This window comes from Erythranthe guttata, chromosome 9 (assembly GCF_056151865.1).
Source record: "Erythranthe guttata isolate IM_541 chromosome 9, IM_541, whole genome shotgun sequence".
Classification (NCBI taxonomy): domain Eukaryota; kingdom Viridiplantae; phylum Streptophyta; class Magnoliopsida; order Lamiales; family Phrymaceae; genus Erythranthe; species Erythranthe guttata.
In genome coordinates this window covers 9,345,878-9,365,212 of record NC_142541.1, presented here as the reverse complement: position 1 = coordinate 9,365,212, position 19,335 = coordinate 9,345,878, and the positions used below count along the sequence as shown (strand labels likewise).

Below are 19,335 nucleotides of genomic sequence, written 5' to 3'. Positions count from 1 at the left end.
CGATGGACTGCAAGACAAATCGAGGACAGTGCTCGACTCTGCAGCTGGAGGTATGTTCATGAGTTTGACCTACGACGAAGCATACGAGCTCTTGGAGCGCATTGCTAGAAATAAATACATGCGGGCATCGGACCGCTCGAATAGCGGAGCAGTCAAGACGGGAGGAATTTTGGAGTTAGACGGAGTCACTGCAATCACGGCTCAATTGGAGAAGCTATCGAAGCTAGTAGCAGCTTTGCAGACTCAGCAAGTCCATGCAGTCCAAGTTCCCGACCAGCGCGTAGAAGAAACGGAGTCTCTGAATTATGTGCATGACACCAACCGACAACAGAGGAACCCGTACTCCAACACTTACAATCCCGGATGGAAGGATCACCCTAACTTTGGGTGGGGAGGAAATCAGCAAGGACAAAGGCAAGCAACACCTCAAGGTCAACCGCCAAATCATTCACGATCAGCTCCCGGATTCCAAAATCAGCCTCAAGCTCAACCTCAAGGGGTAGATCTCGCAAATATCTTGGCGCAATTCATGACAACCACCCAAGCCTCCATCCGAAATTTGTAAACACAAATGGGTCAACTGGCAACCCAGCTAACCGCGAGACCATCGGGAGCACTGCCGTCAAATACAGAAGATCCTCGGAAGAACAACGTCGAGCAATGCAACGCTGTGAGTTTAAGGAATGGGAGACAATTGGAGGAAGCCCCACGAAAAGAGAAGCAAAACACGGTTAATGAGAGACCGAGCGTGATTGGGGAAAAAGAAGCAACTCACGAAGAACCACTATCATCCCGAGTGAAATCACGAGCCCCTCCAATTCCATACCCTCAGAAGCTTATAAAGAAGAAGCTCGATGCCGATTATCAAAGATTTTTGGACAAGCTGAAGGAAATTCAAGTAAATATTCCGTTTATTGAAGCCCTTCAAAAGATGCCAAAGTGGGTGAAGTTCCTCAAGGATCTCGTGACGAAAAGGAAGAAATTGCAAGGGAATGAGATGATCCAACTCACGGAACAATGTAGTGCAATTCTTACACGGCCCCTTCCACAAAAACTCGGCGACCCAGGTAAGTTCACTATCCCTTGTACTATAGGAGGTAAAAATTTTAGATCGCTTATTGATTTAGGTGCTAGCATTAATCTTATGCCTTATTCTACGTATCAAAATCTTGGGTTAGGTGAGATTGAACCTACGGCTATAACTCTTCAATTAGCCGATAGGTCTTTAGTTTACCCAAAAGGTATTTTAGAGAATGTGCTAGTAAAGGTGAACAAATTTATCTTCCCAGTTGATTTTGTTGTACTCGATATTGATGAAGATAGGAAGATACCTCTTATTTTAGGGAGACCGTTTTTAGCCACTTCGAAAACTCTAATTGATTGTGCGAGTGGTGATCTTACAATGACAGTGCATGATGAAACGATCAAATTTAATGTTTTTTATGCTAATAAAAATCCATGTGATAATAATGATTGTTTTACTATTGATCTTATGGATTTTACAAATCATAAAAATTTTGATGTTTCAATTTTGGACCATGGGAAAGCATCGTTGAGTACAGAAGATGACAACGGAAAAGGGAATCGGAAGGAGCGCGTTTATTGTGCAAATTCAATTTCAACACCTCCGAGAGATAGTCAAAAGAGTTGGGGTGCCAACGGTGATGAACGTGCAAGGAGGATGTGGCCATTTAAAAAATCAAACGAGCATCATCGGGGAGAGGAATTCAATTGCCAAGTGACTTCGGTCACGTTAGCTTGAAAAAAAAGAAGCAGACAAAGTCCGGCTGAAGACTGTAAACTTAGCGTTTCTCGGGAGGCAACCCGAGCTTTCGTTTTTCTTATTTTATGTTATTTTAAATTTTTAGTTTTGTTTTTATTTTATTTTTCTAAAAAAAAAAAAAGAAAATAAAAAAAAAGTTTCAGGGGCACTAATAAGAAGTTTTTATTTTGCAGGGCCCTAATTGCAATTATTCACACGGCCGTGCAAGAAAAAGGCAGGAATCTCACACGGCCGTGTGAGATTTCGGTGATGCTACTGCCCAAAATCGCAAAAGGGCACGGCCGTGCGGATTTTACACCTAAATCTCGCACGGCCGTCCGAAATTTGAAGAGGCTACTGCCCAATTCTGAGAAATGGCACGGCCGTGCGGATTTTTCACCTAAATTTCGCACGGCCGTGCGAATCAAAAAAAAAAAAAAAACAAAAAAAACCAAAAAAAAAAAAAACAATTTCCATAATTTCAAATCATCTCTCTCCCCCACTTCGAACCCTAGCCTTCCTTTTTCGAAATTTTCCCTTTTCTTTGACTAATTTCACCGAAAATTTACCAACTATACACATATAATACGTAATCAATGTGGGTTGTTGATGATTTGCGCAAGGAGGATTCAAGAACGGTGCAATTTTCTCTAAAAACCCATTCCACCAAGAACGCCCAAGGTGTTCGACGATTTTCCCGCACCGGTTCTTGGGCCGGTACCCGAGCTATTGGAGGATGACGAGAAGGATGATGCTCATGCACATGGTGGAGTTGGTGCGCAACCAACGATGGTCCCGACGTTTAAACAGGTGTTTTCTATCCTTAAACTCCGGGCGAATCACATTGAGGGCAATGTGAATTTTAAGTTTGGGGGTGGTTAACTATTGTTTTCTTTTATGTGCGCCTTATTTATGTTTTTCTTGTTGGTTAGGTTGCATGTTTTCGTTTTTGTTTTAGTTGTCGTTTTCTTATTTCCGTTTTTATTGTTCAATTAAAAAAAAAACAAAGATTAAAAAAAAGAAAAAAAAATATATATATATATTTTGTTCGATGCATCGATGAATTATGATGATGGGAGATGGTCAATGTTTGATGATGAGATTACTTGTTTTATGTTGATAAGGAGTAGATATTTGTTTAGCTTTCGATTCAACGGAACGTAGAAGTGAATTATTGCTAGGAATTACACCTTGTGCATTGCTTTGGTTGAATGTTTTGCATTTTAAATTTGGAATTTATTTGTGCTAAATCATGCTTTGTTCGGTTTTAAATCTCACCTTAGGACATTTATGAGACGAAGTGTTGGGTAGTAAGTGATTTGGGATATGATTTGGGCCTTCTTTGAACCGTTTGAGCCTTTCAAGCTTACCCTTTTTGTCAAATTATCCTTAGAACCTCGATTTGAGCCTCGGAGAAAAGGTGTTCTTTCTTTTAGCCAATATGTAGAAGGTAGAAAAGTGGAGATTTTTGAATAATTATCCCTTGGAGGTCGGTCGAAAAATTCTTATAAGATCTTTCTTATTCTTCTTCGAAAAAAAAAAAAAAAAAAAAAGAGAGATATATATATATATATATATATATATATATATATATATATATATATATATATATATATATATATACGTGCATCTTATTATATATACATATATATATATATATATGTATATCTAAATTCGATTCAAAAAAAAAAAAAAAAAAAAGAGAAAAAGAAGAAGAATAGATTAGAAGGGAGAAATAAGGACTAGTTGTGAATTGGGTTGAAAACTCGATCCATTGCCTAAAAGGCAAAAGTGTTGAAGAGTGAACTTTTGAAAATCGTGTTTATTTGTGTCCTTAGAGGTGAATTCATTGTTTCAAACACCTATCTTTCAATTTTTGGCGTAATCACCTCAACCCAAGAAAAATTAGCCACACATACCCACATTACCTACCTCGGACCAAAGAGCCTAACAATTGAAAGCCAAAAAGTCCCAATGATCCCAATAGCTTATTGTTCAAGATTAGTTGAGTAAAATAATTAGGTGAGTATTTGGAGTCAAATATATGCATGTAAGTATAAATTCTCTCTATTTTTAACTTGCAAATATTGGATACTTGAAGCAATTGTATGATTTGTGGTTTTTGGTAATAGTGAGTGACTAAGTGCCGTTGAATGTTAAGCTTGCGAATACCTAGGAATTATCATCATAATTGCAAGTTCTGAAAACGCGAAGTTGACCAATCGATCTATGTAATGAGATGTATAGTCGTGTTTTGTGCTCTTAAATTGATTTTACTTGAGGACAAGCAAAAGTTCAAGTTTGGGGGTGTGTTAAGTGTATATTTATACACTTAATTATACCTCTTAATTGGAGCTTTTGGTATGTTTTGACGATAATTGGTGCTTAAAATGGCTATTATTTATATTTTAGGTGCAAATTGAAGAATGGGCAACTTATGGGGTGAAAACTGCAAATTCGGAGAAAAAGTGGGCCAAAAGTGAAAAAATCAGAATTCTGAAGAATTGAAGACCGGACGGCCGTCCGGATTTTAAAGCTTATTCTCGCACGGCCGTCCGGAAGAACGTATTGGCGCAGTGAAGGAAGTTTAATTACACAAGGAAACCCGCCCTATTATATTTTTGCACCCTATTTAAAGGCCAAAAGCACACAATTAGATCTATCTTTTAATCTTTTATCTTCTATCTTTAGTTTTTATCTTTCATCTTTCTACACGCAATCAAGGAGCACAAGAACGAAGACGAAGATTTGACGACTCTTCATCATAGTTCTCCTCTTTTATTAGCTTTTATGATTTTTCGTATTTTTATTATGCTTTCTGTAGTGAACATGAGTAGCTAAGTTTTTATTCTAGGATTTTATTGGAACCCTATGTGGTAATTCGAACCTATTTTTCTACTTTTATGCAAGTTTAATTCTTCGATTATTTCTTCTATCTTGATCTTATTTAGCGCATGAACGTAGCTAATTTATGTTGCTATTAGTTATTGTTAGAATTGATTGACATATCGTTTTAATAATTAGAACAGGGATAGAAGAGCCTTCGAGTAGTTTTTCACCGAATGCGTGTGTTGATTGCATGTATTATCGTAGACATACAGATAATACCTTAGGTAGCCGTTTTCGAGACTTGTTATTTAATGCTTTATTCATACTAGGTTTGCATAGACATATAGTGAATCTTTTATGAATAATAGGCTTATAATACAGCGACAGCTGGTTATGAGTAATTTCGTGTCTTGGGTTAATAATCGGGAATCATAACTTGCATGATAGGAGATTAATTGGGTGAAGAATTGTCGCATAGGGGGAAGATAAAATCCTAGATCCGTTTTATATTGATATTTTCTCGTGTTTAATTGCTTTCTTAATTAGTTTAATTTATTTGGTTAATTAATTTGACAACCCTGCGTAGGCTGGATAAAAATCATAATTGTTAGAATTTGGTACATAGGATTAAACAATTTGCGTATTCCCTGTGGGATCGACATCCGACTCTCACGAGTCTACTTTACTACTTGTTTGCGATTCGTGCACTTGCGTGTTGGTATTTAGCCCCCAACTGATCGTATCATACTCCCCCTCTGTAAAAGGATTCGTCCTCAAATCCGGACAAATATCAAATGGAGTATAAACGAAATCAATCTCATAATCAATCTCTCTCATTGGCAGCAAACTTACACATCTCTCCACCACATCGCAGAACACACCATCTTCATCGGCTTGCATTGAAAGAGTTTGCAATCCGTTTAGCTCGGCACTAGCTTTGATGCATGGCTGGATCATATCATTCTCCACCTCTTCAAAAGGATTCACCCTCGAATCCGAACCTTCAATTTCTTCTTCATGTGGTGGGGCGGTTTTGCACTTTTCATCCTCCTCGGGCTGCAACTCAACAATCTCGTCTTGCATCTCTTCAGTTTTTGCACCAATTCTTTCCACGATGTGTAGAACATTTTCCTCCATGGGAAACTCAATGTTATAATTCCTCTGAGGTGGTGACACGTAAATAATCTTTTTCTCATTTGTAGATTCATCCTCAATGTTCGACCACAAGTTCACGAATTGCTTGCTCGGACGCTCTCCTCTCTTAGTCTTGAATTGCTGCTCGGTTTTTGATTTCTCTCTTTTAGGCTTTTGCACCGATTCTCTCACCATGTTCACTGGATAACTCCTTTGCGATTGCCACCTCGGCGAACTCCGTTCTTCTGACGTAGTAACTTGCCTCAAGCTTTGCATCTTCAGTTCCCTATAATAATGAGAAGGAACGAACCTCTTTCTCATAACTGCCTTCATGGACTCTCAATCTTCAATTGGTGGTTCGCCACAACGCCGCCTAGTTAAGACAAATTGATTCCACCAACTAATTGCATGATCAATGAATGCTTCGACGGTGAGCTTCACTTTCTTCTTTTCGGAATAGTAATCACAATCGAATACGTGCTCAACATTTCTTTCCCATTGAATGTACGCCTCGGGATCACTCTTACCTTGAAAGGGTGGTATAATAAACTTCATTGAGCTACGGTTTCTATCTACGTAGTCTCTTTTTCGACCTAAATATCACTGGCTTGAAGTTTTCAATCTCGACCCTCGTCCCATACTCTCCCTCCTTGATTTTGTAGCGTTCCCTGTTAGAGTAGATGACCAACAAGCCAACTTGTGGCTGTGGTCTTTCGTATTTATTATGGTAATAAACGAACCTTTATTCGTATTAATGATAAAACACCTTGGCATTCTATATCTTTGTCCCTTTGTCACAAGCATAGATATAGTCCTTACAATTATTACAAGTACTAGTAATTGATCGTTAGGATCGTGAGGTATTTACTTAAGTATTATAACTGTTAAACGTGTTCCTAGTCGAAGGTTACGCCACCAATGAGGATATCGGCCTTTCCCATTAGAAGACTAGCACTTAGTGTATGTGTACTGCATCTCATCAGTAAACGGTATTGTGATATCGACATGCATAAGTGGGTGCTCGTAAGTTGACGAGTTCACTGAACTCCCTCACCCTAGAAATCTCTAAGTGGTTCCCAATAATCGAGTAGAGATATCTATGGTATAGTTGTACACCATTAGTCCTTATGACCTAGACAACACCGTGACTTCACTAGAGGACCAACTGTATCGTGACCTGTCTCTGAGTTCCACCGAGGACCAACCCAAGGGCCAGTGTTCGTGCTGTCCGAAATCTAGTGGGAGGTCTGTGCATTGTAGTCGGGGATTCGATCGCTAGAATAGTCTTGGATGTCCTGTGTGTTCTGATAGTTTGTAATCATTCTAAGTCTCTGGCCAGAGCTGACTAAGTGATGATTAGAGGATTCGATTCTCTAAGTCATGCACGTGACGATTACAATACTTAGAACGATCGCACCGTCATTGAACATATAAAGAGGTCTCGATGAACCAATGCCTCTAGTTCAATCGGGACATATGAATCGAAGGGACCGTACTGTACGTTAACTATATCTGAAGGTTCTTGCAGGCACTTCATTTGTATCTAGGGAATCATGACGCGTAGTTGCTAGACGCCAATCTTGATTCATTGGGTGATTAAGGTGAAACGAGTTTCATCTTAATCGTAACTCTAAGGGGACGAGTTTTGACCACAAAGGGTTGTGAGCCCACGGCTAGCTTACACCTGAACCATCGAGGGTCACACTGCTCGTTCACATGAGATCTTTGAATAAACGGTCAAAGGTAAAATATGTTTATCTTTGCATGATTGGAAGTCAATATGATTGGGTCCAACATTCGTAATTTAGAATTATGAATGAGAATAAGAAAAGGAAAAGAATAGGCGAACGTATTAGTGAACCTTCTAAATCGGGAAGTTTCCAAATTTAGAAAGTGCACTAAATTAGGGTTTCCACTTTTGGAAAGTTGGAAATCGAGAGTTGGCACTCGTAATGACGAGGACATTATAATGATTCCGAAAATGTAATTGTTACAGTTTTCTGATCATCGAATTGAGAGAGATGAGCAAGTAAAAGAACTAACGAACTTAAGCTGTTGGGCCCGGTCCAACTTAAGCCCGTTAGGGTTTTATGCAAGACATATAAATAATTGATTTATAGGTCTTGCACACACACACAACTAAGAGAACACTCGTTCATAACCCTAGCCGCTGCCTCTCTCGATCAGCCACCCTCTCCCACGGCCACCACCACCGCGTCGTCGCCGGAAATTCGCCGGAATCGGCCACCCATTGGCCGATCTCTTTCGGTATTCCTTTCCTTCTTTCTTTTCTTCTGTTATTATGACTATTACGTGTCTAGTGACACGTGTTTAGTTGATCGAAGTATACGAGGTGAAATCCAAGAGGAGGAAGATTGAAAAATCGAAGATGCGAGAAGGCAATTCTGAAAAACTGCTCTCGAATTTTCTGCGCTGTCCAGCGAGAAAATTCACCATAAATCAACCGGTTATCGGATGGACGTGAAATTTCGACAGAAGCTTCGAGACTCATAAATCTACATTATTACAGAAGGAATTGTCCATCCAATAAATAAACATGGAGATATTGAAGTCGGAGCAACGCTGTAATTTCAGATCAGCAAACAGGTTGGATCAATAGGAGTGGGAAGAGCAGCTGGCCATCTTCTCGACTCTTCGTTCGATTGATGCTTCAAGGACAGCATGTGAATTACACGCGCCGCCGTAGCTCGGATCATCGCCGTTGCTGCCCCGGATTGCACGGATTGGTTTCCGTGGCAATCTAGCTTTGCTTATTGCGCCTACCTCACGCTTCAAGAGGTAATGTTTCGAATCTATTGTCATTCGATTCGGTTACGTTTAAATTAATATATGCATGTTCGTTTTAATAAGAAACTTGTATGACTTTATGTGTCTACATGAAATTGGTTTTATTATTGCGAGCATGATTATTTGATTTAAACGCGAGCATGCTAATTGATTTAATTTCGATTAAGTAATCAAGCATGTTGTTGTTTTAATTTCGCTGGAAGCGCAAAGGTACGCAAAGTATGTTGTTTTTAATTTCGCTGGAAGCGCAAAGGTACGCAATTAATTGATTTAAATTATCGGGCATGTGTTTATGTGCTTTAAAGTTGTTTAAATCGCATAAAAAAAAAAAAATTTCCGCTGCGTACACGTGCCCGAAACCCAACAGTGGTATCAGAGCTCGTTGCGCAATTAATTGCGTTCGTTTTTATATGCTATGAATTTATGCATGATTCGATTTATTAAAGTAGTGATTGTTGTATTATGTAATTGGGAGTTTTCGTAAGTTTAAAATATTTTTGAAATATTGTTTAGAATTTTTCCAGCTTTAAAATTGTGTAAAATTGGAAAATCGGATCTGAAATTATTTTTAAAACGTCGGTTTTTAATTGTTCGGATCGAACCGGTCGGACCGGCCGGTTCGATGGTTGTGCACGATACAATTGACCGAATCCAAGTGGATTAGGGTCAGTCAGACCGGTTCTCGGTCCGACTGACCCGGCCCACTGATTTGGGTCAAGTGGACCGGGCAGAACCGGACCGCTTCGGTCCGAACCGGTCAGACCGGTTGGGCCGAACCGGTTCACTGAAAATAAAAAAAAAAAAATATTTCAGATTTTCTAAAATTTAACTTAAAACAAATTGATTTTAATTTTTGGAAAATTATTTTCAATTAATCCCAATTAGATAATTGAGTCAACAATCATCTATTTTAGTAAATAGGTGTTAGATTAATCAAATTGATTTCAATTAATAGAACACAAATATAATATTGATTATAAGTTCAACTTAATTAGTAGTACCTCAACATTATATGAATGATTTATGCTAGTTGAGGTTCTATAATTATTTTGAAAATCCGATAATTAATTAATGTAATTAATTATGTAGTTAGGCCGTATGTTCCTCTTAGGACAATATGCGTTTCCATATACCTTTAGAGAACGTAGATGTAGGAATCACATAGACCAATCCGAACCTTCTGATGAGATAAAACATTTTAATAAAAATCCCTCATTCTTAATTTAATTAAGAATCATTTCAAGCTATAAAGAAAAACCCAATCTGTTGAGTTATTTCTTTCCTTCTGCCAACGGTTGGATTATGTGTAGCCCTTTACTGTAGTGAAGTAAGCCGTGTTAGCGGGGAGTGCTATGGTAGAGTAAGCTGTAATTCAATTGACATAGCGATGAAGGTAGCCATGGAAAAGGGTTATGTTGGATTAACGTGGTCGGCTAGATTAACTAGGGACTGCATTAGTTTGGCATAATCAAGTTCTATGAGCATCTTTGATTGATAGGTTAGACTTGACACACGACGATTTTGATATTCGCGAGAATTATCAAGTGTGAGGAAAATTAATTTAGGGTCATATTGTGGATATGATTGATTGTGATCTACCTTTGGGCAAATATAATCGGGCTAGATTAACTACGGGTTATATTTGTCTATTGGACACCTAAAGCCCATTAAGAAAAATCAGTTTTCTCGTTTGTCTACTAGAGGGAAGTGGAACTCGATAAAATTAGTGGGAGAACAATTAAATAACACAAGGCCAAACATTTAATTGTAACAATCATTTAACGCGAATCTCTAATAATCCTCTTCCCTATACCTCTCAGATAATCATGTCTAAGAATCCCATAATGTCAATCCTCGACAATAAACTCAATGGCCCTAATTACCTAGATTGGTTGCGTAGTCTTAAGCTTGTGCTAACCGTTGAGGGGCGTCTCTATGTTTTGAACGAGAGACTTCCCGCCACTATACCTGCCACAACGACTGATGCTGAAAAGGAAACTTATGAAGCGTGGAAGAAAGATGACACACATGCTAGGTGCTATAATGATAGCCGCCATGGAGCCCGCGCTTGCGAGGAAACATGAGTCTCACATGCATGCTTTCGATATAAAAGCTCATCTCGATAGCATGTATAGTGAGAATATTAGGGCATCGAGGTACGCTGCTACAAAGGAGTTGATCACAGCGAGACTGCGCGAAGGGACTTCGGTCCACGAGCACTGTCTCAAAATGATCACTCTCCTTGAAAAGCTAGTGCATCTCGATGTCACCCTCCCGGCCGAGCTCTCATTGGATTTGATCCTGTTGTCTCTTTCTAGTTCCTATGAATTGTTCATAGTGAACTTCAACATGAACAAACTAGATCCTCCCTTGGATTAGTTAATGAACATCTTGGTCAGTTTCGAGTCCACCATTAAGAAAGAGAAGTCTGTTCTCATTGCTGTTACTTCTGGAAAGCATAGTTCTCCCCAAAAGAAGAGAAAGGAAAGAGTTCCCTTTCCAAACAGCAAGTTCGAAGTGGGTGAAGGTAGTGGGGGCCCCCAAGGCGAAATTCAGCAAAACGTAGTGAGATATTAATTATAAAGAACTTTGGCATTCCCGGAAACCCAACTACAAACATATTAGGATATGGGGTTTTCCCGCTTATGTGAAGCGATTAGTGGGAGATAAGTTGGATAGTAAATCCGACTTGTGCTATTTTGTGGGGTATCCCGAAGATTCAATGGGATACGCATTCTATTATGTCAAGGAAGCAAAGACGTTTGTTTCAAGAAATGCCACCTTTTTGGAAAGGGAGTTTCTATCCGATAGAAAAGGCAGCATGATAGAACTTGAAGTAGTTCAAGAACCACAAAGTGAAATTCAAGCGCAAGAACAAGTAATCGAACCAATACAACAATCCACTAATATACCTCCTGAACCTACGGTACGTAGATCCGAAAGAGTTCGGAAAATGCCGGATAGGTTATTCCTCCTTGAGAATGATGAAGATCATGTTGATCTTGGACAAGATCCAAGAACATACAATGAGGCCGTATCGGATGCGGACATGGGACATTGGCTAACTGCCATGAAATCCGAAATGGACTCCATGTACTCCAACAAGGTGTGGACCTTGGTAGATCCACCTAAGGGAATTGTTCCTATAGGCTGCAAGTGGATCTATAAGAAGAAAATTGGAGTGGATGGAAAGGTATCGACCTATAAAGCTAGATTGGTAGCGAAAGGATACACTCAAAGGCAAGGCGTTGACTATGAGGAAACCTTTTCGCCAGTCGCGATGCTGAAGTCCATTAGGATTTTGCTGGCCATAGCTGCGTGGTACGACTACGAGATATGGCAAATGGATGTGAAGACCGCTTTCCTTAATGGAGATATTGAGGAAGAAATTTACATGGCGCAGCCGGAAGGCTTCATATCTTCTGGAAGTGAGCAAAAGGTTTGCAAGCTCCAGCAATCCATTTATGGATTGAAACAAGCATCCCGAAGTTGGAACATTAGGTTCGACTCAACTATCAAAGAGTTTGATTTTGAGAAGAATCCGGAGGAACCTTGTGTATACAAGAATGTTAGTGGGAGGGCAGTGATATTTTTAGTGCTTTACGTTGATGACATTCTACTCATTGGGAATGACGTAGGAATGTTGCAGCGAACGAAAGCATGGTTGTCCACACGTTTCTCAATGAAGGATTTGGGAGAAGTATCTTATGTATTAGGAATACGCATCTATAGAGATAGAGCGAGAAAGATGCTTGGCTTATCCCAAAGCATGTACATAGACACTGTTATGAAACGGTTTAGCATGGAAGAATCCAAGAAGGGATTCTTGCCAATGTCCCATGGGGTTCGTCTCTCGAAATCTATGTGTCCGCAAACACTTAGTGAAATCGAGGAGATGAAAAGGACGCCCTATGTTTCTGCTATAGGAAGCATAATGTATGGCATGTTGTGTACGAGACCCGATATTGCGTATGCTGTGAGTGTCACAAGCAGATATCAGTCTAACCCCGGCCCGGCTCACTAGAAAGCCGTGAAAGATATCCTCAAGTACTTACGAAGGACTAAGGATATATTTTTGGTTTATGGGGGTGCCGAATTGAAATTAGAGGGTTTTACCGACTCTAGTTTTCAATCGGATGTGGACGACTCAAAGTCGAACTCTGGATTTATATTCACGCTTAATGGTGGTGCCGTGTGTTGGAAGAGTTCCAAGCAAAACACGACGGCCGATTCCACTACCGAAGCGGAATACATTGCAACGTTCGAAGCTGCAAAAGATGGGACTTGGATAAGGAAGTTCATCCAAGAGTTGGGTGTCGTTCCTTATGCTAGTGATCCAGTACCGTTGTACTGTGATAACACCGGAGCCTTGGCGCAAGCTAGGGAGCCGAGATCTCATCAAAAGTCGAAGCATATTCTGAGAAAGTATCATGTAATCCGAGAGATCATTGATAGAGGTGACGTTAAAGTAGAACGAGTCACCTCGGAAGAGAACGTTGCAGACCCCTTTACGAAGCCTTTACCAAGATCGGTCCATAAGAAACATCGAGAGTCGATGGGATTGCGATTCATGGGTAGTTGGCTTTAGGTCAAGTGGGAGATTGTTAGAGTAGGTGACCAACAAGCCAACTTGTGGCTGTGGTCTTTCGTATTTATTATGATAATAAACGAACCTTTATTCGTATTAATGATAAAACACCTTGGCATTCTATATCTTTGTCCCTTTGTCACAAGCATAGATATAGTCCTTACAGTTATTACAAGTACTAGTAATTGATCGTTAGGATCGTGAGATATTTACTTAAGTATTATAACTGTTAAACGTGTTCCTAGTCGAAGGGTTACGCCACCAATGAGGATATCGGCCTTTCCCATTAGAAGACTAGCACTTAGTATATGTGTACTGCATCTCATCAGTAAACGGTATTGTGATATCGGCATGCATAAGTGGGTGCTCGTAAGTTAACGAGTTCACTGAACTCTCTCACCCTAGAAATCTCTAAGTGGTTCCCAATAATCGAGTAGAGATATCTATGGTATAGTTGTACACCATTAGTCCTTATGACCTAGACATCACCGTGACTTCACTAGAGGACCAGCTATATCGTGACCTGTCTCTGAGTTCCACCGAGGACCAACCCAAGGGCCAGTGTTCGTGCAGTCCGAAATCTAGTGGGAGGTCTGTGCATTGTAGTCGGGGATTCGATCGCTAGAATAGTCTTGGATGTCCTGTGTGTTCTGATATTTTGTAATCATTCTAAGTCTCTGGCCAGAGCTGACTAAGTGATGATTAGAGGATTCGATTCTCTAAGTCATGCACGTGACGATTACAATACTTAGAACGATCGCACCGTCATTGAACATATAAAGAGGTCTCGATGAACCAATGCCTCTAGTTCAATCGGGACATATGAATCGAAGGGACCGTACTGTACGTTAACTATATCTGAAGGTTCTTGCAGGCACTTCATTTGTATCTAGGGAATCATGACGCGTAGTTGCTAGACGCCAATCTTGATTCGTTGGGTGATTAAGGTGAAACGAGTTTCATCTTAATCGTAACTCTAAGGGGACGAGTTTTGACCACAAAGGGTTGTGGGCCCACGGCTAGCTTACACCTGAACCATCGAGGGTCACACTGCTCGTGCACATGAGATCTTTGAATAAACGGTCAAAGGTAAAATATGTTTATCTTTGCATGATTGGAAGTCAATATGATTGGGTCCAACATTCGTAATTTGGAATTATGAATGAGAATAAGAAAAGGAAAAGAATAGGCGAACGTATTAGTGAACCTTCTAAATCGGGAAGTTTCCAAATTTAGAAAGTGCACTAAATTAGGGTTTCCACTTTTGGAAAGTTGGAAATCGAGAGTTGGCACTCGTAATGACGAGGACATTATAATGATTCCGAAAATGTAATTGTTACAGTTTTCCGATCATCGAATTGAGAGAGATGAGCAAGTAAAAGAACTAACGAACTTAAGCTGTTGGGCCCGGTCCAACTTAAGCCCGTTAGGGTTTTATGCAAGACATATAAATACTTGATTTATAGGTCTTGCACACACACAACTATGAGAACACACGTTCATAACCCTAGCCGCTGCCTCTCTCGATCAGCCACCCTCTCCCACGGCCACGACCACCGCGCCGTCGCCGGAAATTCGCCGGAATCGACCACCCGTTGGCCGATCTCTTTCGGTATTCCTTTCCTTCTTTCTTTTCTTCCGTTATTATGACTATTACGTGTCTTATGCCACGTATTTAGTTGATCGAAGTAAACGAGGTGAAATCCAAGACAAGGAAGATTGAAGAATCGAAGATGCGAGAAGGCAATTCTGAAAAACTGCTCTCGAATTTTCTGCGCTGTCCAGCGAGAAAATTCACCATAAATCAACCGGTGATCGGATGGACGTGAAATTTCGACAGAAGCTTCAACACTCATAAATCTACATTCTTACAGAAGGAATTGTCCATCGAGTAAATAAACATGGAGATATTGAAGTCGGAGCAACGCTGTAATTTCAGATCAGCAAACAGGTTGGATCAATAGGAGTGGGAAGAGCAGCTGGCCATCTTCTCGAGTCTTCGTTCGATTGATGCTTCAACGACAGCACGTGAATTACACGCGCCGCCGTAGCTCGGATCATCGCCGTTGCTGCCCCGGATTGCACGGATTGGTTTCCGTGGCAATCTAGCTTTGCTTAGTGCGCCTACCTCACGCTTCAAGAGGTAATGTTTCGAATCTATTGTGATTCGATTCGGTTACGTTTAAATTAATATATGCATGTTCGTTTTAATAAGAAACTTGTATGACTTTATGTGTCTACATGAAATTGGTTTTATTATTGCGAGCATGATTATTTGATTTAAACGCGAGCATGCTAATTGATTTAATTTCGATTAAGTAATCAAGCATGTTGTTGTTTTAATTTCGCTGGAAGCGCAAAGGTACGCAATGTATGTTGTTTTTAATTTCGCTGGAAGCGCAAAGGTACGAAATTAATTGATTTAAATTATCGGGCATGTGTTTATGTGCTTTAAAGTTGTTTAAATCGCATAAAATTTTTGTTTTCCGCTGCGTACACGTGCCTGAAACCCAACATTCCCACCAAAATTTCCATCACGATCTGCCTCTTTATCGGGATAAGGTATAACTGGTTGGTGAACATCACGTCGTACGTATGACCCTCAAACATGTTGATCTTTGCGTAGTTCCTTTAGTTGGGTAACAATTCCATCCATCCGATCTTGGAGTTCCTGGAAGCGTTTCTCCATTGACGACATCCTACGCTGCTCAATTCTTTCTCCTTTATAACCGGCCTTCTCGGACATGATCAAAACAATATTTTTTTTTGTTTTTGTTTTTATTTTTTTGAGAAACTAACAAAATCTAACTTAGACTCTAAGAAGCTTTAACAAAAATAAATTTCGAATTTTTTTTTTTAATTTTTTTTTACGAAGACTCAAGACAAAACCTAACTTAGACACTAAGAAGCTTCAAACAAAAATAAATTTCGAATTTTTTTTGTTTTTTTTTTTTTTTTTTGCTATATGTAATCTAAAAAACAAAACAAAAGAGAGCAAAAGATAAACTAGAAGACTCCTTAAAAAAAACAACAACGAACAAAAAGACACAGACACGACAAACTCAACAATAAAGATAAAGATAGATGAAACCTGTTTTGCATGTTGGCTCTGATACCAACTGATACGAACCCCGTAGAACTTTTTACGAGACCCAATACCCTACGCGGAAGCAAGATCGAAGACATCCAAAAATAAAGATTCAAATGGGTGGAACCGCGACCCGTTGCCTATAAAGAGGCAAGAACCTTGGTATGTGAAGACGCCACAATTGATTGTGAAAGATCGATTGATAAGTCGGGGTGAACAAACGGAATCCACCGATATGTTCGAAGAGTTCTTAAAGAACCAAAGAGAATAATCTCATAATTTTATTCAAAATTCGTCCTTAAAATAAGCCATATTGGCAACCTATTTATAAGATCTAAAAAGACTTTTTTTTCACAAGAAAAATGACTCCTACCTAAACTATAATAAGGAAATAAATAAATAAGCAAATCATAACCATTAATAACTCTAAAATAATAAAAATATATTAAATCCTAATATTAAAATGTGAATAAATAAATTAGATAACTCGTTCTTCAAGTCGGCTTCTCAATCACCCTTTTAATCTCGCGTAGGCAATTGGCTGTGCACGTACATGAACTTCATGCTCAATTACGACACTGTTACAGTTCGAATCTCTCTCCGCTCAAAACACGAAAGTTGTAGAACTTCCAGTTGAGTTTCCATAGCAATTTGAATCACCTAAATTGGACGTAATGTAAGAGAGTTATAACCCGAGTGGTAAACTCTTCCAGAATCAAACGGGATTTTCGGGATGCATGAAATTCGACTTGCCTAACGAATTTCCCTCTTCCTTTTCTTCCAATTCCTCACCACGGACTCTTCAAATGCCTGATTCAAGACTTTATTCTTCAATCCCAACACGAACGGCTCCATGAATCTCACTCGTTTTCTCTTCTTCCAATTCTCCATCTTTAAGCTTGCTTGGATCGTATCATAGAAGTCTACCATTGTGTTCAGCCCCAACACTCCCCAAGCTCACATTGACGCTATTCACGAAGCTCTACCGTTTCAAATTGTCAAGAAATTCGACAAATATCTGGGTTTGCTAGCTAGGATTGGTCGATCTAAAGTGAAAATGTTTAACTACCTTAAGGATAGGTTGTGGTCCATAGTGCACAAATGGCATGAGAAACAACTCTCGATGGCGGGTAGAGAGGTTCTCATAAAATCAGTGCTTCAGGCCATTCCGACATACGTGATGGCTTGCTTTAAGCTGTCGGATACTATCTTGAATGAGCTCGAGAAAATTATCCGACGATTCTGGTGGGGTTCAAAGACATCTAAGGGCATTTCCTGGGTTTCGTGGGATCGCCTATGCAAACCTAAGGCAGAAGGGGGTATGAGTTTCCGCGATTTGGCGAGTTTTAACCTTGCCCTTCTCACCAATCAAGCATGGAGAATGATCACTTGCCCGGATTCCCTTCTAGCTCGGATCTATTGCAGCCGCTATTTTCCCTTGTCCTCTTTCTTTTGTGCTGATGTGGGCAACCGCCCATCCTTGACTTGGAGAAGTATTTTGCTCACACGATCCCATCATGAGGTGGGATTGAGGAGGCGTATCGGAAACGGGGAAAGCACTTCAATTTGGGGAGACGCGTGGCTCACCTCGGAAGGGTCAGGAAGAGTGATTACCATACGACCATCTCATACCTCTTCCCCTAACACGGTGGGCGAGCTTATTGATTGGGAGGTTGGTGCATGGGATGTGCGCATAAAATGCAGCAGGTTCTTTGGGAATGCGACATTGGTAGAATCCTCAAAGTTCCGATTGGGACCTACGATTCTCCGGACTATCCCTACTGGTTCTTTTCTAAGACACGAAAATTCACAGTGAAATCGAGCTATCATCAAATTTTTGAGCAAGCATCGAACCTCGCAATTTCTTCCTCGACCACGGACATTACGCTCTCCTCTAGCGAGTGGAAGTGGATCTGGGGTCTCCACTTTCCTCCTAAAGTTTGCACCTTCATATGGCGAGCTTGTATTGACGCCATCCTAGTGAGAGTCCTTATGGCGAGGAGACACATGGAAGGCAACCCGTTTTGTCCGTTATGTCGTACTAGATTGGAAACTACGTCGCACCCTTTCTTTGAGTGTCCATTATTTTCTCCGGTGTGGCAAGATCCCGTCTTGAGTCTCACTTTTCCCACAACAGACACCAACTTGGCGGCTTTGTTTAAAATCCTACGGTCTCGACTTGCTGGAGATGTATTCCTTTTAGCTTGTGTGGTGTGCTGGAGAATTTGGTATGTGAGAAATCAAATAGTTCATGGAGAGTCGACTGGGGAGGGTGAAGATTTAGTCGAATGGGCCTCGCATTTCCTCAGTTCCTATAAATCAGCCTCACTTCCAAGGCTATTGACGAGTCGAGAGTTAAATTCCTTTTGGCAGGCTCCATCGAATCCAGTTGTGAAACTCAATTTTGATGTGGGTTTTATCGAGACAGATAAATACCAGGTGGCGGTGGTGGCTCGGGGTGATGACGGCAGAAGCTTAGGATGGTGTGTTCGCCGCCTTTCCGGGAATCCGGATGCGGTAGATGGAGAAGCACGGGCTGCAATGGAGGGAGTCCGCTTTGCTTTAGATTGTGGCTGGCAGCAGGTAATTCTCGAGGGCGTTAATGCACAAATAATTTCGGCAATCCAAGGTAAAGAGGTTGATCCTTGTTTATCATATGGGGCGATTATTACTTCTCTCCTTCAGCTGTCCAACTCTTTGATTCTTTTTCTTGCTCCTTTGTACGGCGACCGGGTAATATGTTAGCCCACGCCTTAGCGCATTTTCATTTATTTGATGTTGACTTTTTGGAAGCTCTTGATCTTCTCGCCGATTTGGAGACTATAATATAAGCTGTAACTTTTCTTTCAAAAAAAATGAATTTTTTTAAAATTTCAGATTTCAAATTAAAATCGATTGTCTCTATCTCTATAATGTATAAAGCCAAGGTACACAATTGATGTTTTCACATCTCCAATTTTGACTGCACATTTATTTCATCTCTTTCAATTGAGTTTTCTTGCCTTTTATAACACAACGTTTACATTTCTTTTATTTGTGGACTTTTTCCTTAATTAATCCTTATTACATTGTCTTATTTATTACTTTACCTTATTTCAAAAAAATATTTCTTTATTACATTTTTTT

General features: G+C 40.0%; 1 protein-coding gene across 1 annotated transcript; it reads left to right on the top strand.

Annotated features, from left to right (window-relative positions):
- Positions 1-14,614: 14,614 nt before the first annotated feature.
- On the top strand, positions 14,615-19,065 carry LOC148768012 (uncharacterized). Its single transcript, XM_088823493.1, has 3 exons — positions 14,615-15,483; positions 15,527-15,696; positions 17,129-19,065. Exon 3 carries the CDS (start codon positions 17,890-17,892, stop codon positions 18,952-18,954), a length of 1,065 nt encoding a protein of 354 aa, XP_088679619.1. The 5' UTR covers positions 14,615-15,483; positions 15,527-15,696; positions 17,129-17,889; the 3' UTR covers positions 18,955-19,065.
- The last annotated feature ends 270 nt before the right edge of the window (positions 19,066-19,335 follow it).

Excerpts from the sequence above, each read along its gene's own strand:
- LOC148768012 (XM_088823493.1), top strand. The coding sequence starts at position 17,890 with ATGGGATGTGCGCATAAAATGCAGCAGGTTCTTTGGGAATGCGACATT.